Genomic DNA, 23,268 nt, shown 5'->3' on the forward strand with positions numbered 1-23,268 from the left:
CACAAAAGCCAAGTTTAGAAAGCTAGGGACCAACCAGATAACCATTTCAGTTATTTCTCACGCTAGCATGCTAAAAGTGTATAGTTCTTTGCCATTCTGTTTAAACGTCTTGATTTTGTTGTATATTTCAGAGCAGAGACCAATTTCTCTGTCAAGGTACAGAAAACAGAGGAAACTAAAGGATATAAAAATTAAGAACCAAAGGGAGGGTCATTCAAAGTCCTCGTCAACCAGGCATTATCTCTGGTCACTATGTCAGGCTCTAAGCCTGCTTCTCCGGCCTCATCGGGTAAGCCAGTGGCTCCTGCCATGTCCTTCACATGTTCAACTTTGAATTTAGCACCCGAGGGGTTAATGCAATACAAATACAGAAACTTTACTTAGAAACTGGAGGAAACATATCCAATAACATGTTAGTTTTTTACTCTCTTGTAAGTGGATATATATTTTGACTTCCAAAATGATTTTACCCTAAAAATTGTAAGACTATCATACATAAAAATAAACTATTTCAGATATAATTATTTCTGTGGATAGCTTTCTAAGAAATGTTTCCTATGGAGTTCTTAATATGTTATTTGGGGGAGGTAAATCTTGTAATACTAATGCTTTAATAATGCAAAAGTAAAACAATCAGTTTGCTGTTTGTTTGTGGGGGAAGGAGAGGAAAGGAGGTTCAGGAAAGAACCCCAAATTAAGCAAAACAATCTTTCAGAGTTCTTCCTTCTTTTTTTACCCAAATAAACATCTTGATTCCAGATGGGACTGGAAGTCACTCCCACAATAACACAGCAATCAAAGGCATTACTGTGCAGAAGAACAGCAGCATTTTCGTATGTTACAATGTTATCACACCACCAAAGTGTACACCTTTTAGTTTAATACTGAATTTTTAAAGCACTCTCTAAAATGTTCCATGCTTGATAGAAGCCTTCTTTAAGTTCAAAGGAGTTAATGACATTTTGCTAATTCCCTTATCTATGCAGCCTCTATTCACCAGTATGATTTCATGTCCAGCAAACTCTTCCGCAGCAAGGCGGAGGTACTTAGGAATCTCTCCCCAGGCGCCAGTGTCACCAGAACCCCGCACGCCCGTCCCTCATGTGTTTGTCGGCTCAGAAATGGCCCCTACAGAGACGGCTCCCCAGAAGTTGCCTGGGTGCCACAATTCCCATCTCTGGTGAGGAAACGAGCCTGGAGCTAGAGCAGTCAAGAGATCAGAAAAATGAGACCAACCCCCTCCTCTTGTTCTATGATTCCGCCCGGCAGAGGAATGGGAGACAGAGCCCCGATCCCTAGCCGGCAGCCCCTGGAGCAGCTTGCCAAATGCACTGCGGAGGCACAAGGTCCCGGCTTCAAGCCCTCGCTGCCAGAGAAGCCAAAGGCAGGCAGCAGCCCCTACAGTTAGTGCCCTGTTCCTCACCCAAGTTCCTTCTCGGGCCAGCCGAAAACCTGCACGCTGAGCCCAGGCAAAGTATGGGTCAATCCCAGCCCATGAACCATTTTCTCAAGGTTGATCACAGCTGGCCCCTCATGAAGTCAAGGGCTCAGTGCACACACAGGACAGAGAAGGGGCTCCAGGCAGAGCTGAAGAGCATTTCTACTGAGAAGCAGGTAGAGTTCCAACACCCTTATGCACTCCTGAGAATCTCAGTATGACGGGGACATTTCTCCTTTATAACTGGTCACAACAACACGTGGCCTTCTCTGAAGTGCTCCCAGCGTTCACTGTGGCATGCCGTCCGTCCCCGCACGCCAAGTGACTGGAATGCGCTTCTAATAATGCAACTGCTCCTCAGACGCATCTGGACCGCAGCTGCCTGTCACGCAGGACGCACGTGCATAAACCACACTCCATCCCTTTTCCTGTACCTCTGCTAAGCCCTATTTCCCTTAATGTCACAGAAGCCTCCCTTCTCCAGTGCTGAGCGCCACTGCGCATCTGCATGGGGGAGGAAGCGCTCCTGCACCCCTGGTAAGTAACAGGGACGTAGTAAGAGTTGCTTTAGCAGCCAATTAAAAGGCTACTTCAAAGTGGTCAAACACCCCTGCTATTTTTCCCTCCAAAGGACTATTTGTAAGAAAAAAAAAAAACCCAGGGGTGCCTGGGTGGCTCAAGCCTCTGCCTTCGGCTCCGGTCATGATCCCAGGGTCCTGGGATCGAGCCCCACGTCGGGGTCTCTGCTCTGCAGAGTCTGCTTCCTCCTCTCTCTCCGTCTGCCTCTCTGCCTACTTGTGATCACTGTCAAATAAATAAAATCTTAAAAAAAAAAAAAGGAAAGAAAAAACCCCCCAAAACTGCTTTTATAGAAAGGAGGTGGGTTGTTTTTATCTTAGAGGGCTGTCTTGGGTGCCTGGGTGGCTTAGTTGGCAAAGCATCTACCTTTGGCTCAGGTCACCATCCCAAGGTCCTGAGATGGAAGCCTGGCATCGGACTCCCTGCTCAGCGGGGAGTCTGCTTCCTCTCTCTGCCTGCCACTCCCCCTGCTTGTCCACGCTCTCTCTCTCTGCCAAATAGTTTTTTTTAAAAAAATATATTTTATTTACTTATTTGATACAGAGAGAGAGGGAACATAAGCAGGGGAAGCTGGAGAGGGAGAAGCAGGCTTCCTGCCAAGCAGGGAGCCCTATGTGGGACTCGATCCCAGGACTCTGGGATCATAACCTGAGCCAAAGGCAGTCTCTTAACGACTGAGACACACAGGCACCCCAAATAAATACAATTCTAAAAAAGGGGGGGGGGCCTGTCTTCTCCCTTCAGGGTTAGGGCACGTCTAACTCAGTGCTTGTACATACAACAAGGAAACAATACTAAGCCCAGGGAGGGATCCTAAAAGCAAATTAGGTATGCTTAGCCTCCAAACGAAACAAGCCATGAATTCCTATGTTCTGAAGCTCGGGGTCAGGGGAAACAAGCAAAACCTGACAGTAGTGGATCAAAGAAATTCACACCTGTACATGTAAGAATCATCCTTCTAAAGCAGTCACTCTCCCCGGCCCCTCCCTAAATATGGCGGCAGACAGCCACGAGTGGCCTTCAGAAGCCAGGCAAGTATAGTAAGCAAGATGCTGAACACGGAGCATTCTGAGAGGGGAAGCTGACGGGGAGGCGAGCGCAGCACCGAGGAGCTGAAGGAGTCAAATAAGTACCGCTGAAGCACCCCAGGTGCCCCCCACTGTCTTCTCCATAATCAAATGATTGAAATAGCCAGAAAAAGTCCCACCCAAAGCTCCCCAGGATCCCCAAAGCATTATCATCTGTTCTCTACAAACAAGCAAGATGGTTTCTGAGGCTTTGCTTGTTTATTGTAGCTAATGTTAGACACACAATGGAAAGGGAGGTTGAAGAGCATGGGTTTTGGATTGAGGGAAGTCTAGATTTAAATACCAGCTCAGTCTTTTCTTAACTATTACTTGCATTCCGTTAAGTTTCAGTTTGCTCATCAGTGAGATGGAACAGTTGCTCACTCTCCTAAGGACACCATCCCAGCAATGCACACACCGCTGTTTACACGGGGCTCACACTGCAGCCGCCATACTACTGAATTCTGACAAATCAGATACTCTGGCGTCACTTACTTGTGGTAATTCTCCTTTTTCTCATCTCTCCAGTTTTTATTTAACTGGTGAATTTTCACAGCTACATATCTTTGTTCTGTTAGATCAAATGCCTACAAAGAAAAGGAATACGTTATATTCTGGATAAAAGCTAACAAGAATTACAGGCAAGTAACGGATTTGAGGCTTCTATTTAACACATGGATGTACTCAAAACCCAAAATGCATTATTAAATACAAACAGCCGTGGATGACAACATTATCGCGTACTTGTTTCAGAGTTACAACCATCTTCTGAAAACTTGTGATCAGATAATTCAGAAGTCTCCAGACACACTGGCACCAAGGGGCTTAGAAAACCACCGAGCACACACCACAAAGCAAGCCAGCCCGTGCCTTACCAGTCCCTTCCAAACAGTCTTCTCGGTGGACATCATCCATCTGCCCTCTCTGGGACCTGCTCCCCGGGGCTGTACCTCACCCCTCTGCTGACACTGGGACTTGGCATGCTTCCCTAGCAAGGTCTGCCAATTCTGAAGTGCTGGGAACACACCCTACCTGTTCCGTGAGAAATAACCCCTCCAGATACACCTTTTCACTGTGCTTGTTTAGAAAAATAACCTCATAATTTGTTATACTGTGTTTATTAAAACACACACAGGGACAGAAACAAAAAACAGCCCTACCCATATACGATGGGTAAATAAAAAGCAGTTTTTGATCCCAACAATGTCTGAAGTTCGTCACACCAGGTAACTCCTCTGGCAATGTCCTAAGAAAGGGACAGACTTTCCCCAAAGACCGCCACTGCTGGCAAGTCCTCCACCAGCAGGTAGTTCTGTATCATAGAGGGAAGAAGGGAAGCAGGTCGGTTTTTGAGAATGCTGGGTGTAAATCACCATTTGATAAAGTGAGTAGTATTTTAATGTAATAGGAAATTTCTATTATACAGAAGAATTTACTGAGGAATTCCTTTGAAATGAAGTTTTTCTTAGTTTTTAAAGTTCAGATGAGAAACTTAATACTTCAGTTCCAACACTATTACCACCATCTGCCAGTTTCCGCAACTGTAGGAACAGATGAAGGTAAGAGGCAGAGTCCATGAATAGTGATGATTACTGTTCAACAGATCTTTTAAAATGTATGCTACCTCTAGGAAAGCACTAAATGCAAGAGAGCTGCTCATAAAAGAAATTTCCAATTTATACTAAATTTAAACCAGTAGTTTTTAAAATACAAAAACCATACAGTTCAAACAGAATTATCTTATTTCACAGAAATGAAAATTCTTACAGACCCTGAAGTCCGGCTGCAAGCTTGTACACCATCTTGGTTTCACAGCAGAGAATGATTTCAAGCCATCAAAAGCCAGATCAAATAGCACCAAATTAATGAGAGCATTAATGATACTACAAGTGTCTTTCTCTCCACCTACCACACCATATTTCTGAATCCAAGACATTGTGATCCACCACTGATTTTAAGAAGGGCTTCTGGAGAGTGGAGAAAAGCAAAAGAAGAACTATATGGAATGTACACAACACTGGAGGAACCATCTAAATTTCAGGAATGTTAAAAGGTTTAAGGAACACACCAGGGGAAAAGTAGGATGAAGAAATCACTGACGAGCAACTGAGAAACACCAACAATAAATTTTGATGCTTTAAAAAATGGAGTTGTCTTACTTCTGGGTTTACAGCCAGAAGAATTAAAAAGCAAGATCTCCAAGAGCTATCTGCACACACATGTTCAAAGCAGCGCCATTTACGACACACAAGCAGGAGCAGCAACCCCAATGTCCACTGCCAGATAAATGGATAAAGAAAAGGAAGTATGTGCATACAATGGAATATTATTCACCCTTAAAAGAAGGAAATCCTATCACATGCTTCAACATGGATGAACTCTGAGAACATTATGCTGAGTGAACTGAGGCACCCACAAGAAGACAAATACTGTGATTTCACTTATAGAGGTATCTGAAAGTAGTCTAATTCACAGAAATGGAAAGCAGAACAGTGGCTGGCAGGGACTGGAGGAGGCCAAGAGCAAACTACTGATTAATAGGCTAAGTTTCAGTTTTCTAAGATGAGAAAGTTCTGGAGATCTGTTTCACAACAACATAAACATACCTAACAATACTCAACTGTTTCATAAAAATGGTTAATGGGGCGCCTGGGTGGCTCAGTGGATTAAGCCGCTGCCTTCAGCTCGGGTCATGATCCCAGAGTCCTGGGATCAAGCCCCGCATCGGGCTCTCTGCTCTGTGGGAAGCCTGCTTCCTCCTCTCTCTCTGCCTGCCTCTTGCCAACTTCTGATCTCTGTCTGTCAAATAAGTAAATAAAATAAATCTTAAAAAAAAAAATGGTTAATGATGGTAATTTTTTTAAACAATTGAATAAAATTATCAAAAATAAAAAATAAACTATGATTCAAGAATGAAAACAAAAACAAAGGAAGCAAAAGGAAGGAAAGACTAAAAGTAAAATTTAATGAAAAGAAAAACCCAAATTAGGGACGCCTGGGTGGCTCAGTTGGTTGGACGACTGCCTTCGGCTCGGGTCATGATCCCGGAGTCCTGGGATCGAGTCCCACATCGGGCTCCCAGCTCCATGGGGAGTCTGCTTCGCTCTCTGACCTCCTCGCTCATGCTCTCTCTCACTGTCTCTCTCTCAAATAAATAAATAAAATCTTTAAAAAAAAAAAACAAAAACAAAAACCAAATTAAACAGTAGACTTGGTCAACAAGATAAAAAGTTCATTCTTAGAGGGAAGAAAAAAAACATTGACTAACCTCTCTGACCTATCAGTTGGGATGGAAAAATAAACGTTTCATTAAGGTATGGATGATATTTTTATTTTTTATTTTTTTTATTATTTATTTATTTTTTTTAAAAAAAGATTTTATTTATTTATTTGACAGAGAGAGATCACAAGCAGACAGAGTGGCAGGCAGAGAGGGAGATAGAGGGAAGCAGGCTCCCCGCTGAGCAGAGAGCCCGATGTGGGACTCGATCCCAGGACCCCGAGATCATGACCTGAGCCGAAGGCAGCGGCTTAACCCACTGAGCCACCCAGGCGCCCTGGATGATATTTTTAAATTTGAGGTGAAACAGAAGATGTTGCAGAAAAATTAAATTATCAAAAGAGATTTGAGAAGGGGGAGAAAATATACGTAAATCAGTATTTGCAGAAGGAACTAAAAAGGTGGTCAAAAAGTTTTCCTGCACAATGACATGTACCCATGGGACTGAGTCTGCTCTAACTTTCAAGGGACCAACAAATCCTATGTCATGCATTCCAGGGCACTGGGTGGGGGGTGGGGGGGGAGGTTATATACATAGGAACAACTTATTCTGGAAAACTAGAGCACAGAAGCTAGAAAATGCTGCTTATACATAAAAGACAACTATGGGCCAGTCCCACTTACAAATAGATAACAAAACATGATACACTAGAAAATCAAGCCCAATAGTACATTAAGAATAATATTCTAGTTCTGGAAGTGGATAATGAAGGTACTTGCACATTATGAATATACTTAATGCAAATGAACTGTATACTTAAAAGGGCTAAAATGGCAATTTTTTTTTTATATATCCCCACAGTAAAAAATTAACATTTTTTATATATCCCCACAGTATTTTATTTTTATATATCCCCACAGTAAAAAATTAACATTAAAAAAAGGAAAACCATCAAATCATTATATTGTACACCTAAAAATAATAAAACATCGTGTGCCAACTAGACTTCAATTTTAAAAAAACTATACACCCCCCCCACATGAGGCACTAACGGTTTTGGAAAATATAGTTATTTTTTGTAACAAAAAAAAGTTGGGGTAAGGGCGCCTGGGTGGCTCAGTGAGTCTGCCTTCAGCTCAGGTCATGATCCCGGGGGCATGGGATTAAGCCCTGCATCGGGCTCCCTGCACAGCGGGGAGCCTGCTTCTTCCAATGCCTCTGTCCCTGCTTGTGCTCTCTCTCTCAAATAAATACAATCTTTTAAAAAAAAAAAGGTGGAAGATAGAACTAGTTTTTACTGTTTTTATCTAAAATGAGAACTAATTATTTTGTCCAAAAGATTTCCCACATATAAATTCATAGGGCATAACATAAAGCCCAACAGTGAAGGCCAAACCGCATGAAGAAGGACTTCGCAGGGCCATGCGGTAAAGACCATTTAATAAACGGATTCTGCACGTAAAAGCCTGGTGCCAGAAACACCTAGAAGCTAAAGGAGGTGGTGACTCGTGAACATGTTACTGGATCTGCAGCTATCCTGAAAACCAGCTGAATTCCTCACTTAGTACAAACCAGCTGGAGGCACGGTAGTCTGAACTTCACTGGCCTGGCTGAAACCAAGATGCTCCTTTGAATACCAGAGCTACTAAACACTTGGACGTAGAAGATGAGAACATTTTAAAAAACAAAAAGCTAGTTTACAAGTAAGAATTAACTTTAACACATCTATTTTGTTAAAAAAAATTTTTAAGGATAAAAGTAGGGGCACCTGGGTGGCTTAGATAATTAAACATCTGCCTTCAGCTCAGGTCATGATTCCAGGGTCCTGGGATCAAGCCCCGCACTGGGCTCCCTACTCGGCGGGAAGCCTGCTTTCCCTCTCCCACTCCCCTCGCTGTGTTCCCTCTCTCACTGTGTCTCTGTCATATAAATAAATGAAATCTTAAAAAACAAAAAAAAAAAAGAATAAAAGTAACACATACTTATTTCTAACAAACGTGAGGCAGAAGTACAGAACCAGAATAAAAATCACCACAATTTCACTACCCGGAAAGGAGTGTTTTTCTTTCCTTTTTATTTTTCAAACCGGAAAACAGGGCAAAACTACTGTATCCTGCCGTAGTTACTTAATTTTACTAGAAGCAGTTCTTCTCAAGATACAGGTGCTTAAAGTTTCTGAGTTCGAACAAGTAAGTATCAACCCACAATTACCACTATTCTTCATGTTCTCCAAGTTGGTAATAACCAAGAATTCAATCCTGAGACTTACCTTGTAAACTTCACTGAAACCTCCTCTACCCAAAAGATGTAACAACAAGTATCTGTCATTTAGCGTTGGATGATCTTTAAATCTGTGGGAACAGAGAATACAGAACATGCTGAGATTAAGGAATCCACGACCTTCCATACTAGCAGAATTCCCAGAATTTCTCACACGCTATACACAGGATTACAGCTGCTGCTGATAGCTTGGTGCTAACACCGACACAGCGAGCTGTGAATAGGAAGCTATACGGTTCAAGGAGACTGCCTAATGACCACGGACAGCACTGGCTACTGCCTAATGACCACGGACAGCACTGGCTGTAAAGCCGTAAGGCAGAACTGCTAGGCTCAGCATAGCCGCAAGTGGACCTGTGAACGTTGCTGACCTTCCTCCCTTTCCGAAAGGGAGCCGTGCAACTACCATCGCTAACCACTTGCTGTACGGTGAGGGGGTGCAGACTCCGCCAGACCAGGGATTTTCGCACCGCGCTACTCACTTCCTCCAAAGTACTCAAGAGCCACCTGTTCCCACCATTCCAAAACTAATACAAAAAAGTTCCAAGATATTTCCCAAGGCCTTAAAAATGGATTTGATTATTAAGGAAGTCCCATGTTATATATGCACTCATGTTCTCTCTTTAAGACAGTTTCACGATAGAACCGTCACCATCCGCCCACCCATCGAGGATTCCACCTTGTGCTGTTTTCTAACAGTAAGACAAAGAAAGGAGAGACAGTGGCAAAAAATACTTCACAAATATTTCTACCTAATTCGGGATCTTAAACAGCCCCACTATTAATCCTGAGATTATTTTCATTTTGAGACACTGACGTGCCTGCAGAGAAGAGGGAACAAGATCGTGCGGTGCTCAGCTCTGAAGCTGTTTAGTCGAACAGTTACAGGGCCCTGGTCAGGCTGACTGACGTGCACTGCGCTACTGCCAAGGTGAGCTGACAGCATCGGGCCCGTGGCACCGGGCCTGACACACAGAGAGCTCAGTCACGGGAACTTTCACAGAAAGAAAAGTCCACGGCACACACTGGCCAAACAAAAATACACAAGCTACGGCTATGTCCAAAAAAATCATGTTTCAGAGTCAGAAAAACAAGGGAAGGAACAGATTATGGACCGAAGCTACTTCCCATTTTAATCTACTTTTCAGCTACAATCCTTTAAATGACTTATAAACAAAGGTGGGCATTCATCTACGGTTAATGTGATGAACTTGAGAGAGTCTTGTTTAAAATCCCAACACCCAAATGTGGCCCCTGAAGGTCATTCCAAAACCAGTGCCATCTTGGGGTGCCTGGAGGGCTCAGGTATTAAGAATGCCTTCAGCTCACATCATGATCCCAGGCTCCTGGGACCGAGCCCCCCGTCAGGCTCCCTGCTCAGCGGGAAGCCTGTTCTCCCTTTCCCACTCCCCGTTTGTGTTCCCTCTCTCGCTGTATCTCTCTGTCAAATAAGTAAGTAAAATCTTAAAAACAAACAAACAAACAAAACCAGTGCCATCTTAACCTGGTACCATCCCATGACACCACACCGTCACCCATGCTTCCATTTAGCAAAGCTCTGCAAGAATCTGAACACACAGTGTATCCCAGCCACTTATAAATGCGAAGCTGTACTGTTTTAGTGACCTCTACTTGGGTAAAAGTGCTGTAATACATGTACAGATAGTAACATGTAAATCTAATATATTTACATATATTTAAATTAAAGCAAATCATAGTTGTGTTCACAAACCTGTATTGTATCTTGCAATAGAGCTAATTACACCATGGAATCATTCACCCAATTTATAGTAAACAGAAACACCATTCTTGACCATTCCTGTCAGAAAGTGTTACACAGTCTCTAACCCAACATACCCCCAAGTTGCTTACTGTGAATTATCTTCATTATGTATCCTTTTTAGTTCCCTGATATGTAGATTTCTAACCCTTTCTAGCCTTTCCAGCTCTGCCTGGATCTCTGCTTCTTCCTAAAGTGAAAAGGAAAGAAACAGCTCAGAACACAGGACACACTACATTTTCAGAATCTCATTTCAAAAAATAGCAGACATTTCTCTTTTGAAAAACGAAAGGAAAATGTTTTGAACCGAAAAAGATTTTTTTAAGAACTAGAAATTTAATCATAAAAAACAAGCCCACAGCAAATGATAAAATTCAAACCATATAAAGGAGTACAAGTAAGAAATAAAGCCTTCTGCTCCCCTGATCCCTCCTCTCCATCACGCCCATTCCTTAGATGTAACTGCTGTTTTAAGTCTTGTGTAAATGTCCAGAAATGTTCTCTGTATTTATATATAGGCACTTAATTTTTTTTTTAAACAAAAATCAGATTCTCTATCTGGTTCTGCTTTGTAAGTATGGATCATGCTTGATGCCTTAAGTTCCACTGATTTAATAATCTCTGAGAACCTAGTAGGAAAAGCAAACACACACCAACAGCAGTTTATTTATTTATTTTTTTCCAACAGCAGTTTATTAAATGCTTATTGACCATCATCACTGTTAGCAGCATCTACCAAAAGTGTATGGGTTCTTAAACAGGAGATGCCCAATCTATAGCCAAGATGCTTCTATGAACACTGTCAATAACAATTTTTATGTGGGTGCCATTGTGGTACAATATAGCTTGTACAAGGCCTTCTCTTCTTAGCCAGTTTAGGCAAGAGATAAGAGCTACCATGTGATTTAAAATATCCTGGGAGTTTCTGGGTACCTGGGTGGCTCAGGTGGTTAAGTGGCTGCCTTCAGCTCAGGACATGATCCCAGGGTCCTGGGATCGAGTCCCTCATCAGGTTCCGTACTCAGTGGGGATCCTGCTTCTCCCTCTCCTTTCCCCTCCCCCACCACATGTATGTGCGCGTGCTCTCTCTCTCTCATCTATGCGCACATGAACTCTTTCTCTCAACTAAATTATTTTTAAAATAAAAATATAAAGTATCCTAAGAGTTTTCGTATCAAATCTGAACCACTTGTATTATGCATTTAACTTTTACCATAAGGAGAACTACTTATTAAGTTGTTTCTTTTTTTTTTAAGAATTTATTTATTTATTTAACAGAGAGAGAGAGAGAGAAAGAGAGAGAGAGATATCACAAGTAGGCAGAGAGGCGGGCAGAGAGGAGGAAGCAGGCTCCCTGCCAAACAGAACCCGATCTGGGACTTAATCCCAGGACCCTGAGATCATGACCTGAGCCGAAGGCAGAGGTTTAACCCACTGAGCCACCCAGGCGCCCTGTTTTTTTTTTTTTAAAGATTTTATTTATTTATTTATTTGACAGAGAAATCACAAGTAGGCAGAGAGGCAAGCAGAGAGAGAGAGGGGGAAGCATGCTCTCTGCGGAGCAGCGAGCCCAATATGGGACTTGATCTCAGGACCCTGAGATCATGATCTGTGCCGAAGGCAGAGGCTTAACCCAATGAGTCACTCAGGCACCCCTACTTATGAAGTTTTATGACATATCCAGAATTATCTATTGGTACATCATTGGCAGAAAAAGTGCTCCCATTGGGTGGCTGGGGTTGACTAAAAACTGAAAGACATTCCATCATTAGAAATACAAGAGGGGAGGGGTGCCTGGGTGGCTCAGTGGGTTCAGCCTCTGTCTTTGGTTCATCATCATCTCAGGGTCCTGGGATCGAGCCCCACATCAGACTCTCTGCTCAGCGGGGAGCCTGCTTCCCCCTCTCTCTCTGCAAGCTGTTCTGCCTACTTGTGATCTCTTGCTCTCTGTCAAATAAAAAAATAAAAATCTTTAAAAAAAGAAAGAAAGAAAGCAAACAAGAAAGAAAGAAAGAAAAGAAAAAGAAATACAAGAGGGGCTTAGCCTATTGAGCTTCCGCCTCTTGATTTTGGCTTAGGTCATGGTCCCAAGATCCCGAGATTGAGCCCTGAGTCTGGTTCTATGTTCAGCAGGGAGTCTGCTTGAGGTTCTCTCTCTCTCTCTCTCATTAAAACTAATCAATAGGGCGCCTGGGTGGCTCAGTGGGTTGAGCCGCTGCCTTTGGCTCAGGTCATGATCTCAGGGTCTTGGGATCAAGTCCCACATCGGGCTCTCTGCTCAGCGGGGAGCCTGCTTCCTCCTCTCTCTCTGCATGCCTCTCTGCCTGCTTGTGACCTCTCTCTGTCAAATAAATAAATAAAATCTTAAAAAAAAAACAACTAATCAATAAATAAAATCTTTTAAAAAATTACAAGATGTGACAGTGAGCAGAACTACACAAGATTTCTGCAGGTATGTCAAACCGTACCATCTGCCCCAATACCACATGTAAACTATTTCTCCAGACATATTTTTCTCATTACACTTACCTTTTTAAGATGACCTAATCTGAGTTTGAAGATTTCTTCTTGTTCATGGTATTCTGCTAATGTTAACCTGGAAGATAATGGCAGAAATCCCAGTTAATTATTTAAAATCATAATGTGCCTATTAGAGATACCAAGGCATCTTTTAAGGTATATCCAGTCTATTAAAATAACTAGAAGATTATCTTGCAATCCCTTGACAGGAGAAAACTTCTGTGATTTATCAGATATGACATGAAGGACTAGAAATCCAGAAGACTAATTTGTAAAAAATGAGAATAAATAAATAAGCTATATTTTTACATTATTTATGAAATGAGTTTCGTCCATACAATCTCATGAAAATCCATTGGGAAAGGCTGCCAAAAATTATATGCTTAGGGTTTGTTTTTGTTTTTGTTTTTGAGGGAAAATAATAAGCTAATGGATTTGATTATTTCTGGTAACTCTTAGATGTTGCTACTGTAATATTAAGAAGAATGACATAGTGGAAGATTCCAGGATTTGGAGTCCCAGGTCTAGGGTCCAAAGTACCACTCAGGCCACTGGCCATGTGACCCTGGACAATCAACTTTATCTTAAGTCTTAGTTTTTAAAAATGCAGCAAACAATGATCCCTATCTAACAAAGCTGCTGTGCCTATTAAATGAGAAGGTAAAATACTCCATCGATGGTGAAAAGCTATTTAAACACAATTCCCTAAGGGCTGACCTGATGGGCGAGCACTAATTCTGTGTTCCATTTACCCCAATCGCACCCTTACATCTTAAGAATGAGCACTTAAGCGCCAGCTTCCTCCTTCAACTTCACTCTTTTCATGCTCTAGAAGTACATACATATATTCAGAGTTTCAAATAACACTATTTAGATATATCCTAAACTGCAGGAGAAATAAGACACAGCTATGCTATTAACCAGTCAGGGCCACAAAACAGTCTTGAGGTCTCACTAAAACAATAAAGAAGAATAACAAAAAGAAGTGTATCCACTAGGGCTGTGACACCCGTCTCTTCATGGTGGTAGACATACTTACATCCATTAATCCATATCCCACCAGTAAAGAAGGGAGCAATGAAAAATCACAGTTAGGGACTCTCCCCGCCTGAAATAGGTTATTGAGCAGGAATGATAATGTGACTCAGTCTCAGGCTCCAGAGGAATGTTTTTGGCTTCTGGCCAAAGGAATGAGCCAAGTCACAGATACTCTAATTAAAAACTGGACTGAAAGCCTTCCAGCTTGGATCTGACACAGGACTCCAGATGGCAACTGCTTACTGACACACTACTGGCCTGGACTGAATTCTAATTATTGTTCTATGGCTAGGAAACAGCCTACGCCTTCTATTACTTCTAAGCCAATGGTCCTATGCACGAGCATCTGACAATTTTCAAGTAATACCAGAGGGGGAGTCCCTCCACAAAATAAATATAGGAATGACAGCAAAAAAGGACAATGACCAGATTAATGTGTACAACACTTGCCCAGAAACTTTTAAATTTGGGCTCCTACTTGGACTTTCTGATGGGAAGTATTTTAAATTTTAGAATCTAGTTTTAAAATATTTAAAGAATGAAGATGTTTCCCAAGTTTATTCACTGTATTCTTATCACTATACTCAATGTAATTATTAGTTTATTCATCTGTTCATTTCCCCTAAATAAACTATGAAGCTCCTAAGGCCAGGGCTGTATCCTCTGGCTCTGTATGCCCAGTTTCCAGAACAGGGCCAACTGTAAGCACTTAACACAGATTTATTAAAGGAATGTCAAGGAAAAGGCTCCCCAACACATCAGGTGTGTACTAAGTGAGTATAGGCGTTAAGCCATCTTTCTCACTGGAATGGGATATCATGGGCTTTTAACAATGGTGTAATTCAAATATTATTATACTTGAGGTGGATTATGGCTTAATATGTTTTTGAAAACTGATATAAAAACATAAAGGCAAAAGACATATTTTAAATAAGTAATGTTTAATTAATAAGTAATAATACAGGTAATCCCCACAAGATGATACTAGTGTACCAAAACCCAAATCGCACATAAGCAACTATTATCATTTGACTACCATGATGACATCACATTTGTTACAAGAGTGGCCAAAGACCATGATGACAAGTTAAGTAACATTATTTCTCCTCCTCAATCGAAAATACCTAAGTAAGATCAGAACTAAGAAAATAAATTAATTTTCCATGGTTTTTATATATAAATTGTTGAGTAAATCCATTAATGTAACTAAATGTAACTAAAAAGAAAGCTAATGCTCTAGAAAGCCCCATAATTTTTCATTTTGTCTAGTGGCACTCAATGGGCGGGACATCAGTATTTTGGGTGTAGTTATCTCACAGTGTAGTTATCTCACAGCTCGTGTGAATAAAGAACATACGTTTCATTTTCAGCTCCGTTGGTCTTGCTTTTCCTCTGTTTCTGCTCGTTGGTTGCTGGAGGGGCCTGTCCCATGGCAGGAGGTTTCCGCTTCGCTAACATTTTCCGTTGTCTTTCTATCTCTTCCCTTTGTGAATTTATCCTTTCCTGTTGCCTGTAGATACAAAAGATGTTGCACAGAAGAAAGTAAAAAGATTGTAACATGGCTGTAGAATAAACACAAATATCTTGGTACCTATAGATCTGACAGACTTCAGAAAAAATAAGTCACTTTAAAACAAGTAGAGAATTGATTTTAACTTTAGGTTGGAAGAGTCCAACAACTGACGACAGAAAGATTTTTTTGGGTAGGAGTCTGTGCTTTAAGACAGAAATCATGATTATTCTCAGACCAAGGAAAGTAGGTAGGAACAACATAGTGGAACAATTTCCACTATGACCTTATTTTCCGACTCAAGGTGGAATTTACTTTCATTTTTTAAAAAAGATTTATTTATTTGTCAGAGAGAGAGAGAGAGAACAAGAGAGTACACGCAGAGGGAGCTGCAGAGGGGGAAGGAGAAGCAGGCTCCCCACTGGAGCCTGATGTGGGACTCTATCCCAGGACCCTTAACCGACTGAGCACCCAGGAGCCCCTAAACTAAGTTTTTCAAAAACAAATACATTCAGAGAAAGCATAATGAGGCCTTGTAACTCATAAAAACCTAGGGAATGGGACATAAAATGAATTCATAAAAAACATATAAAGATTCTTCAGATATCTACCACAGCCGCCATTAGCGGATTTCCTAGTAAGAAGTCCGAATTTTCTATAATAAGCCCATTTGCAAATTAGGACTCAGGGACTCAGTAAAAATACCAATATAAGAAAACCATTTTCTTTCATGTATGCCTAACAGATATTAAGGTTTGGAGACCTGGCATATTAAAAATACACCAAGATTTAGGACTAACCATTTAAAAGACTAAAATCTTTAAGATTTTTTATTTATTTGTCAGAGAGGGAGAGAGAGCACAGGCAAACAGAATGGCAGGCAGAGGCAGAGGGAGAAGCAGGCTCCCTGCTGAGCAAGGAGCCCGATGCGGGACTCGATCCCAGGACGCTGGGATCATGACCTGAGCCGAAGGCAGCTGCTCAACCAACTGAGCCACCCAGGCATCCCAAATCTTTAAATAACCTACCCTAGTTGAGAATTAAATGCTAGCTCCCTTCTCCTTCTTTCTTTACTATGTTTCTCCTACCTCCTTTCCTTGATCCCACCTTCATTTCTGCAGAATAATGGAATCTAAGTTTCTATCCTATTTTCAAATGAAATCTCTTCAACCCTCTTCCCTGAACCCTGTAGTACTGGGTCTCTTGATCTTCCTTAGACTCCACGTATTTTTCTAGGAAGAATGGCAACCAGAAGAACCAAACTATATTCCATGGTGGATGCCCATAGCTTATGCTCCCATTATCTGTAAGAACAATACTGTTAGCAAGATTAACCTAATCCAAGCATTGTAAATTAAAAATCCATTCATCTGATAATACAATCCCATTGGGATCAGAAGGAGCTGGTCACTAACATCAATTTAACAACAGAACGGAAATCAGCGAGTTTTCCGTTAGTCTGAAAAACAACTTTTTACTATCATTAAAGATATGCCTCCCCACCAAAATACATGTATATGGCTTGAAAGAATTCTGGACTGAGACTAGAATCCTCAGGTAAAATCACAATCATCCTCTGACTCAGTGAATGTCTTCAAGGATCTCAGAACAGTCTCTCAAGAGGAGTTTCCCAATCAAAAAACTGGTAAAGTATCTTTAGCTCCTTTTCTATCTTTTCACGGATATCAGTGCGAGGCACAGTGAACTCTCTGGAGATAACCATACAACACATAGTTTAAACTATAAACTTCAGTGGGCTAGCGGAGAGCCACATATTTTTGTCTTTGAAGACCAGATGCTTTGGAAGATTGAGATTTTTAGCGGTCACCTTTATTAAGCATAAAATAAAACTAATTTACTCTTGGTTCTAGTCAAGAATCCAAAAACTTGATCTTCAGAGACCCACCAAGAAAGGGGCCCACAGCCATCATATATATAAAGCATAAAGACAGGGTACAATGATGCTAAAACTTAGGGAAATCGTAAACCACATATTCTAAGAATGAGAGCACTTGCTGGAATGTGAAAATGGATGCGCCAGGGATCACAATTATATAGAAAAATGATTCCTACATTAATTCTTGATGTTCTTGAAAGGATTTAGCTACTTCCACCTGCAAATAAAAATCTAAAGATAGTTCCATCAGTGATACTTCCTTTAGGGTTTATTTTGGGAGTGAAGTTTGGGAATTGTATCAGTAAACTGTAACTTCTCTTAGAAAAAAAACATGTCTTATCAAGCCTTATACCTCCAATACTTATGACGGTGCCTTTCAGAAATGATCCTTAAATATTTCTTGCACTGCATCAATTTTAGAGAATGACTGCCACTCATCACCTAAGGAAAGACTACTTCCACTATCTTTTACAGAGGTGTTGATGAGCTGATAAATCCATCTCACTCAAATCTAAATAACCCTATTTAAAAAGCCATTATTACCTCTAAAAGAAAACAAGACAATCAGCCTTAGGCACCACTACAGGCTGAAATAGGTCTCCTAAAAAGACATGTTAAAGTTCTAATCCCCATGACTTCAGATTATATATAACCTTTGGAGGCAGGGTCATCGAAGAACTCATTAGTTAAAATGAGGTCAGACCCGAGTGGGGTAGGTCCTTTAATTCAATATGACTGGTGTCCATACAAAGGGAGAGAAGACACAGAGACACACAGGGGGAACACTGTGTGAAGATGGAGGCAGAGATCAAAGCCAAGCTCCCCCAAGCCACAGAATGCCAAAGAATGATCCTCCCTAGAGGCTTTGGAGGAAGTACGGTCTTTCAACACCTCAGGTTTGGATTTCCCACCTGAACTGTGAGAGACTAAGTTTATACTGTTTCAAACTGCCTAATTTATGGTATTTTGTTACAGTAACTCTAAGAAGTGAATACAGGCACCTTCAACAGAAAACTGTATTCCAGACTCCAACCATACTGTACACAGCCAGTAAGAGAGGTATTAAAAAACAAATGCACATATTTTTAGACATCACTTTAACCAAACTATTTATCATGGAGTTACTTATACACAGAGAATAATCATTTATGAAGGTATCAAATATAGCTTTACAATGGAAGAATTTCAACTTCTGCATTAAAACTGAAAAGGAATTAATTTATTAAAGTAAAACTCTAGAAAATAAAATACCTGTAATTAGTAGGCACTAGCCAGAAACAGTTTCACAAGAAAAGTGATGGGTATTCTGTAATTTACAGGACCTAAAACTATGAACAAAAAAATGCTATCTACTTGGGAGGAACAATCCCTAGTTAAGGATCTCATTTAGACAGTCCCAATTGCTCTCATGGCTCTACAGCAAAGTCACCGTTTTATACTCTGTGTAATTTCCAGAACCTTCTGGGCCTCAGGGACTTGCTTAGAGTATAAAGATAAAATACTGCTATCAGCTAAAACTGTGAGCACTTCTTTAAAAAAAAAAAAAAAAAAAAAAAGGTAATTACATTTTATCTCTCTATACAAGCACACTATCATTTTCAGTCCAAGTCTTCTGACATTTTAGAGACCGCCATCTAAAAAGTAACCACTGTCAGAGACTGCCAGGAGGCACCATCACATCTGGGACTCGGTCTGAGCACTAGGTGGCTTTGGCCAGTACTGGGGATGTACCTTCGGGTCCCATTCTAACGAAACCGGATGGTGTGTCACTTTCAGGGCAATCTGCACGACCTGGTCAGGGGCTCACGCCACAGGACAGCAGCCATTTCCAGCACTCTGGTGCCTTTTTGCTCTCGCCAGCAACCTTTGCTTAGCACTTGGAAGAGATGTCGTGCTGAGCCTCTGGCACCCGGCCCAACTTGAAAGGATTTGTTTTTCTTCCTGGGTACTACATCTCTGACTCAAGGGCCAGCCTCTTATCACACCCAAATTACACATACTCAAGGTACTCGTGTGAGGCAAAGACCTACCTAAGCCAAAGGGAGAGTTATGTAGCACATATAAAACACTGACTGCTAACGTGCAATCCAGAAGTATTATTAGTAAGATCAGTATCTGTACTTTATTTCAGATATAAATTTGTTATTTCTTTAAGTTTCATTACTATTAAAGAGTTCCACACTCTCCACTCACTCACTGCTCAGTAAGTTACTTCAAGAAGGAAAAAAGGAAAAGCAGTCTATGGAACCCTCCAACTCACGGTGACCTCCAGATCAAAACCTAAGAGTGCACGATTAAAAACACAATGCCCTTCCCCCTAGTCTCACATGAAAATAATCTAACGAATAAAGGTAAATAAGTTAGATATACCAAAAGGTATTATAACTTAAAGATATATATTTTTTTAAGTCCAGAGTTAGTATTTGCAATTTACATAGTTGAAATATTAGGATTTTAAATGTCAATTCTCTCCTTGAAGTAAATACTTCAATGTTTCAAACCAAAGTTATGATAAAGTGAAAGAGTGCTTAAGATTCCAAATTGCTGGGGCACCTGGGTGGCTCAGTGGGTTAAGCCTCTGCCTTTGGCTCAGGTCATGATCTCACGGTCCTGGAATCGAGCCCCCCATCAGGCTCTTTGCTCGGTAGGGAGCCTGCTTCCCCCTCACCCTTCCTGCCTCTCTGCCTACTTGTGCTCTCTCTCTCTCTGTGCCAAATAAAGAAATAAAATCTTTAAAAATATTCCAAATCGCTGACAGTCCCACACTGTGGCTGGCCCCTAGCCTGACCACTGGCTTAGCCCCTGCCTTTGAGGGAGCCACTATCAAATGACAGGAAACGGTCTCCTTAAAGTGCCTCAGGGGCATATCTTGTAATGTTCTTCTAGGGTTTTATTTTGTTTTATACCTAACTCAGGACATTCTTCCTTAGGTCCTTGCCCATTTCATTTTTCTATGGGCCCAGAATCAATATGCTTACTGACTCCTCATGAAAATCCATTACATAATTTAAAGTCAAGTTCTACATTTTTCTTCCTTAACTTCAGCAATTGCTATTTTCTTTTTATTTTATTTATTACTTTGAGAGAGAGAGAGAGAGACAAAGAGAGAGGGAGAGAAGGAGACTCCCTGCTGAGGAGGGAGCCTGATGCGGGGCTCAATCCTGGGACTCCAGTGTCATGATCTGAGCCGAAGGCAGACATTCCACCCTAAGCCACGCGGACGCCCCCAATTCTGATTCTTTTAGACTTTAATGTAGAACGCATTTACTATTTCTCTGATGACTTATGTCATTTTTTTCCAGGACTTCCCCTCATTCCCCACATTTCTTTACACATGTAGGGACTAAAGCTGAATGAAAAGAGGACTAACACAACTAGATTTTTTTTTTTTTAAGATTTATCTATTTATTTGAGAGGGAGAGAGGGAAAGCACAGAGGCTAAGTGACAGGGAGAAGCAGACTCCCCGCTGAGCAGAGAGCCTGACGTGGGGCTCCATCCCAGGACTCCAGCACCATGACCTGAGCCAAAGGCAGATGCTTAACCGACTGAGCTACCCAGGTGCCCCCACAACTATTCTTTTTTTTTTTTTTTTTAAAGATTTTATTTATTTATTTGACAGAGAGAGATCACAAGTAGGCAGAGAGGCAGGCAGAGAGAGAGGAGGAAGCAGGCTCCCTGCTGAGCAGAGAGCCTGATGTGGGACTTGATCCCAGGACCCCGAGATCATGACCTGAGCCGAAGGCAGCGGCTTAACCCACTGAGCCACCCAGGCGCCCCACAACTATTCTTTTAATGACTACAATAACAGAAAACTTAAAGCAACTTTTCAACTTCAATTTAATCACTGCAGTTCACTTACTTGATGAGGTTCTGGAAAGCGTAACCATCTGTCCATTGTTCAGTAAAAGAGGCCCCATGTCGCACGGTGGTAAAGTGCCCCAATCTCAAGCGGTCTTGCATGCTCTTATCTCTACACGCCATCTTCTCCTGTTTTGACTTGGAGAAAGGACAAATAGAAAAGAACTGTATTCTCCAATGAGAACTCAGGGCACGGTGTTTACGTTCCACACTATAGTGATCAAAGTTTAGTACAACTGGCTGACCCTATGTGGTCTTTCGGAAGTACCCTAAAACTTTAAATAAATTCTCTGTATTAATAAAGAAAAGGGGTTTCCTTTCTATAAAATTAATGAATTAGAGGCTGAATCAACGTTCTCCTCAGTATCCCTGACACCAATAAGAAAACCCACCTCCCTTTTATCAGTGTTCCCTGCCTTTTTAACAGCGTTCTCAAGATTTTAGCAGAAGTAATCACCAATCTGATGGAAACCTTTAGCCTGTAATAATTTATTTTATTAGCAGTACTGCTATTTTTCAACAGAAAATATATATGTACTAGAGATATAATTAAAAAAAAACTTGTAAGAAATAGTTACTAAAAACTATTACAGTCACAACTAATCAATTACTATAATAAAGAAAACAGCCAATTAAAGTAGTCACATTCAAGTATATGTCAACTTAATTTTTTTTAAAGCACAAAAAAGCACTTAATTATCACATTACTAGATACGTAAGTTACTCCAAATACCATCTCTAAAATGGAAATGTAACTATTGCTAAGCATTTGTAACAGTAATAGAATATGCAATCCAAATGACAGGATGAATGGAAGAATGTAGGAGAGCGACACCGCAAATAAATTCAACTTGGCCAAGCGGTCCCTGCTCAATCATCACACGCCCAGCAAGGCAAGACCAAAAACAATCACCCCAGTTAGCATTCTGGATGCTTGCGCCAATGTCCATGTAAGAAAGAATTCTGTCAAGTCATATGACATCTTCTCCTAAAAAGCCATACTTCAAAGTATTTTCACCTCAGGTTGAGGAGGAAGGAGCCCCAGCAATGCCACCCCCTGAGCACCCAGGGACGCGGGGTTCAGGCCACCATGACACTCACCTTTTCTATAAGGAGTTTCTTGCTCATCGTCACACATCGATTTAATCGTTCTTTGTACTTCTCTAGCATCTTTTGCTGTTCGTCAATTTGTCGCCTCAAATCACAGTTGGCCTTCAAGGGTGAAACATTTTTTAAATTAGCTCCAAGGAAGATAGGTGAATACAAAAGCAGTTTTTAAGGAGTCCAAACATAATTTCTTGTTGCTCAATCAAAAGCAAAATTAACATTCAAAGAGCTAAGAGTAATTAGATTTAAAAAACAAATACTTCATTCCTTTAGTCTCTCTTCCTAAACTTATCTATTTAAGTAAGATGAATTGTTACTACAAGTGGGCATGTTTTTCTACTGATCATGTTTTACTCCTCTCAAAAGGCGGTTGTAAATCCAGTACATCACATATACCGAAACTGTCGCAAAATAAGAAACCTACAACTGAGATGTTTAAAATATATTCAAAGGTGATGAAATACTTTAACAGCACTCATAGAGTATTTACAAAGGATAATTAAATACAAAAAAATTACAGAATTTTAAAAAAACCCACAAAATGTTCTTATGGTCAATTATTCTTTGTTTTTCTATTCTTGTTTCCAACGAAAAAGGGACATGAATTTACATAAATGTTCCTTACCAGAGAAGCCAGACACACCCATGCCCGCACAAGACAGAACTAACAAACAAAGATGAAAACGAGGCCCTAGTTCTCAAGAATGCAAGAATGTAAATACACAGTTAATTTAGCTGTGGTCAGAATGATGGGCTAAATAGTTTGAAAAAAGTCAAACCTCCTGCAATAACAGAGAAGGGAAGAACCACTAACCCAAGTTCAATCCTGACTTGCAATTTTTTTAAACTTATTCTTGTATTAACAAAAGATCTCTACTCTTTCAGCAAATAAATGCTACTTTATAATAATGTCCTTGAGTTGTGAAAAAAAAAAAAAGATCTGGTATTTCCCAATCATATGATGTAAGTGTT

The 23,268-nt window shown here is 40.9% G+C and overlaps 1 protein-coding gene across 5 annotated transcripts in view; it reads right to left on the bottom strand.

Moving 5' to 3' along the window:
* The window catches only part of TLK2 (tousled like kinase 2), a 118,332-nt gene that overhangs the window by 17,308 nt on the left and 77,756 nt on the right, over positions 1–23,268 (bottom strand). For all 5 annotated transcript variants that reach the window (XM_044247681.1, XM_044247683.1, XM_044247680.1 and 2 more), the window contains 7 exons: positions 22,291–22,401; positions 21,191–21,327; positions 15,281–15,433; positions 12,895–12,961; positions 10,458–10,555; positions 8,575–8,656; positions 3,580–3,671 (listed from right to left, as the gene is read on the bottom strand). In XM_044247681.1, coding sequence (XP_044103616.1) covers positions 3,580–3,671; positions 8,575–8,656; positions 10,458–10,555; positions 12,895–12,961; positions 15,281–15,433; positions 21,191–21,327; positions 22,291–22,401 — 740 coding nt within the window. The remainder of the gene's footprint in view (positions 1–3,579; positions 3,672–8,574; positions 8,657–10,457; positions 10,556–12,894; positions 12,962–15,280; positions 15,434–21,190; positions 21,328–22,290; positions 22,402–23,268) is intronic.

This window comes from Neovison vison, chromosome 5, assembly GCF_020171115.1.
Source record: "Neovison vison isolate M4711 chromosome 5, ASM_NN_V1, whole genome shotgun sequence".
In the NCBI taxonomy this organism is placed as follows: domain Eukaryota; kingdom Metazoa; phylum Chordata; class Mammalia; order Carnivora; family Mustelidae; genus Neogale; species Neogale vison.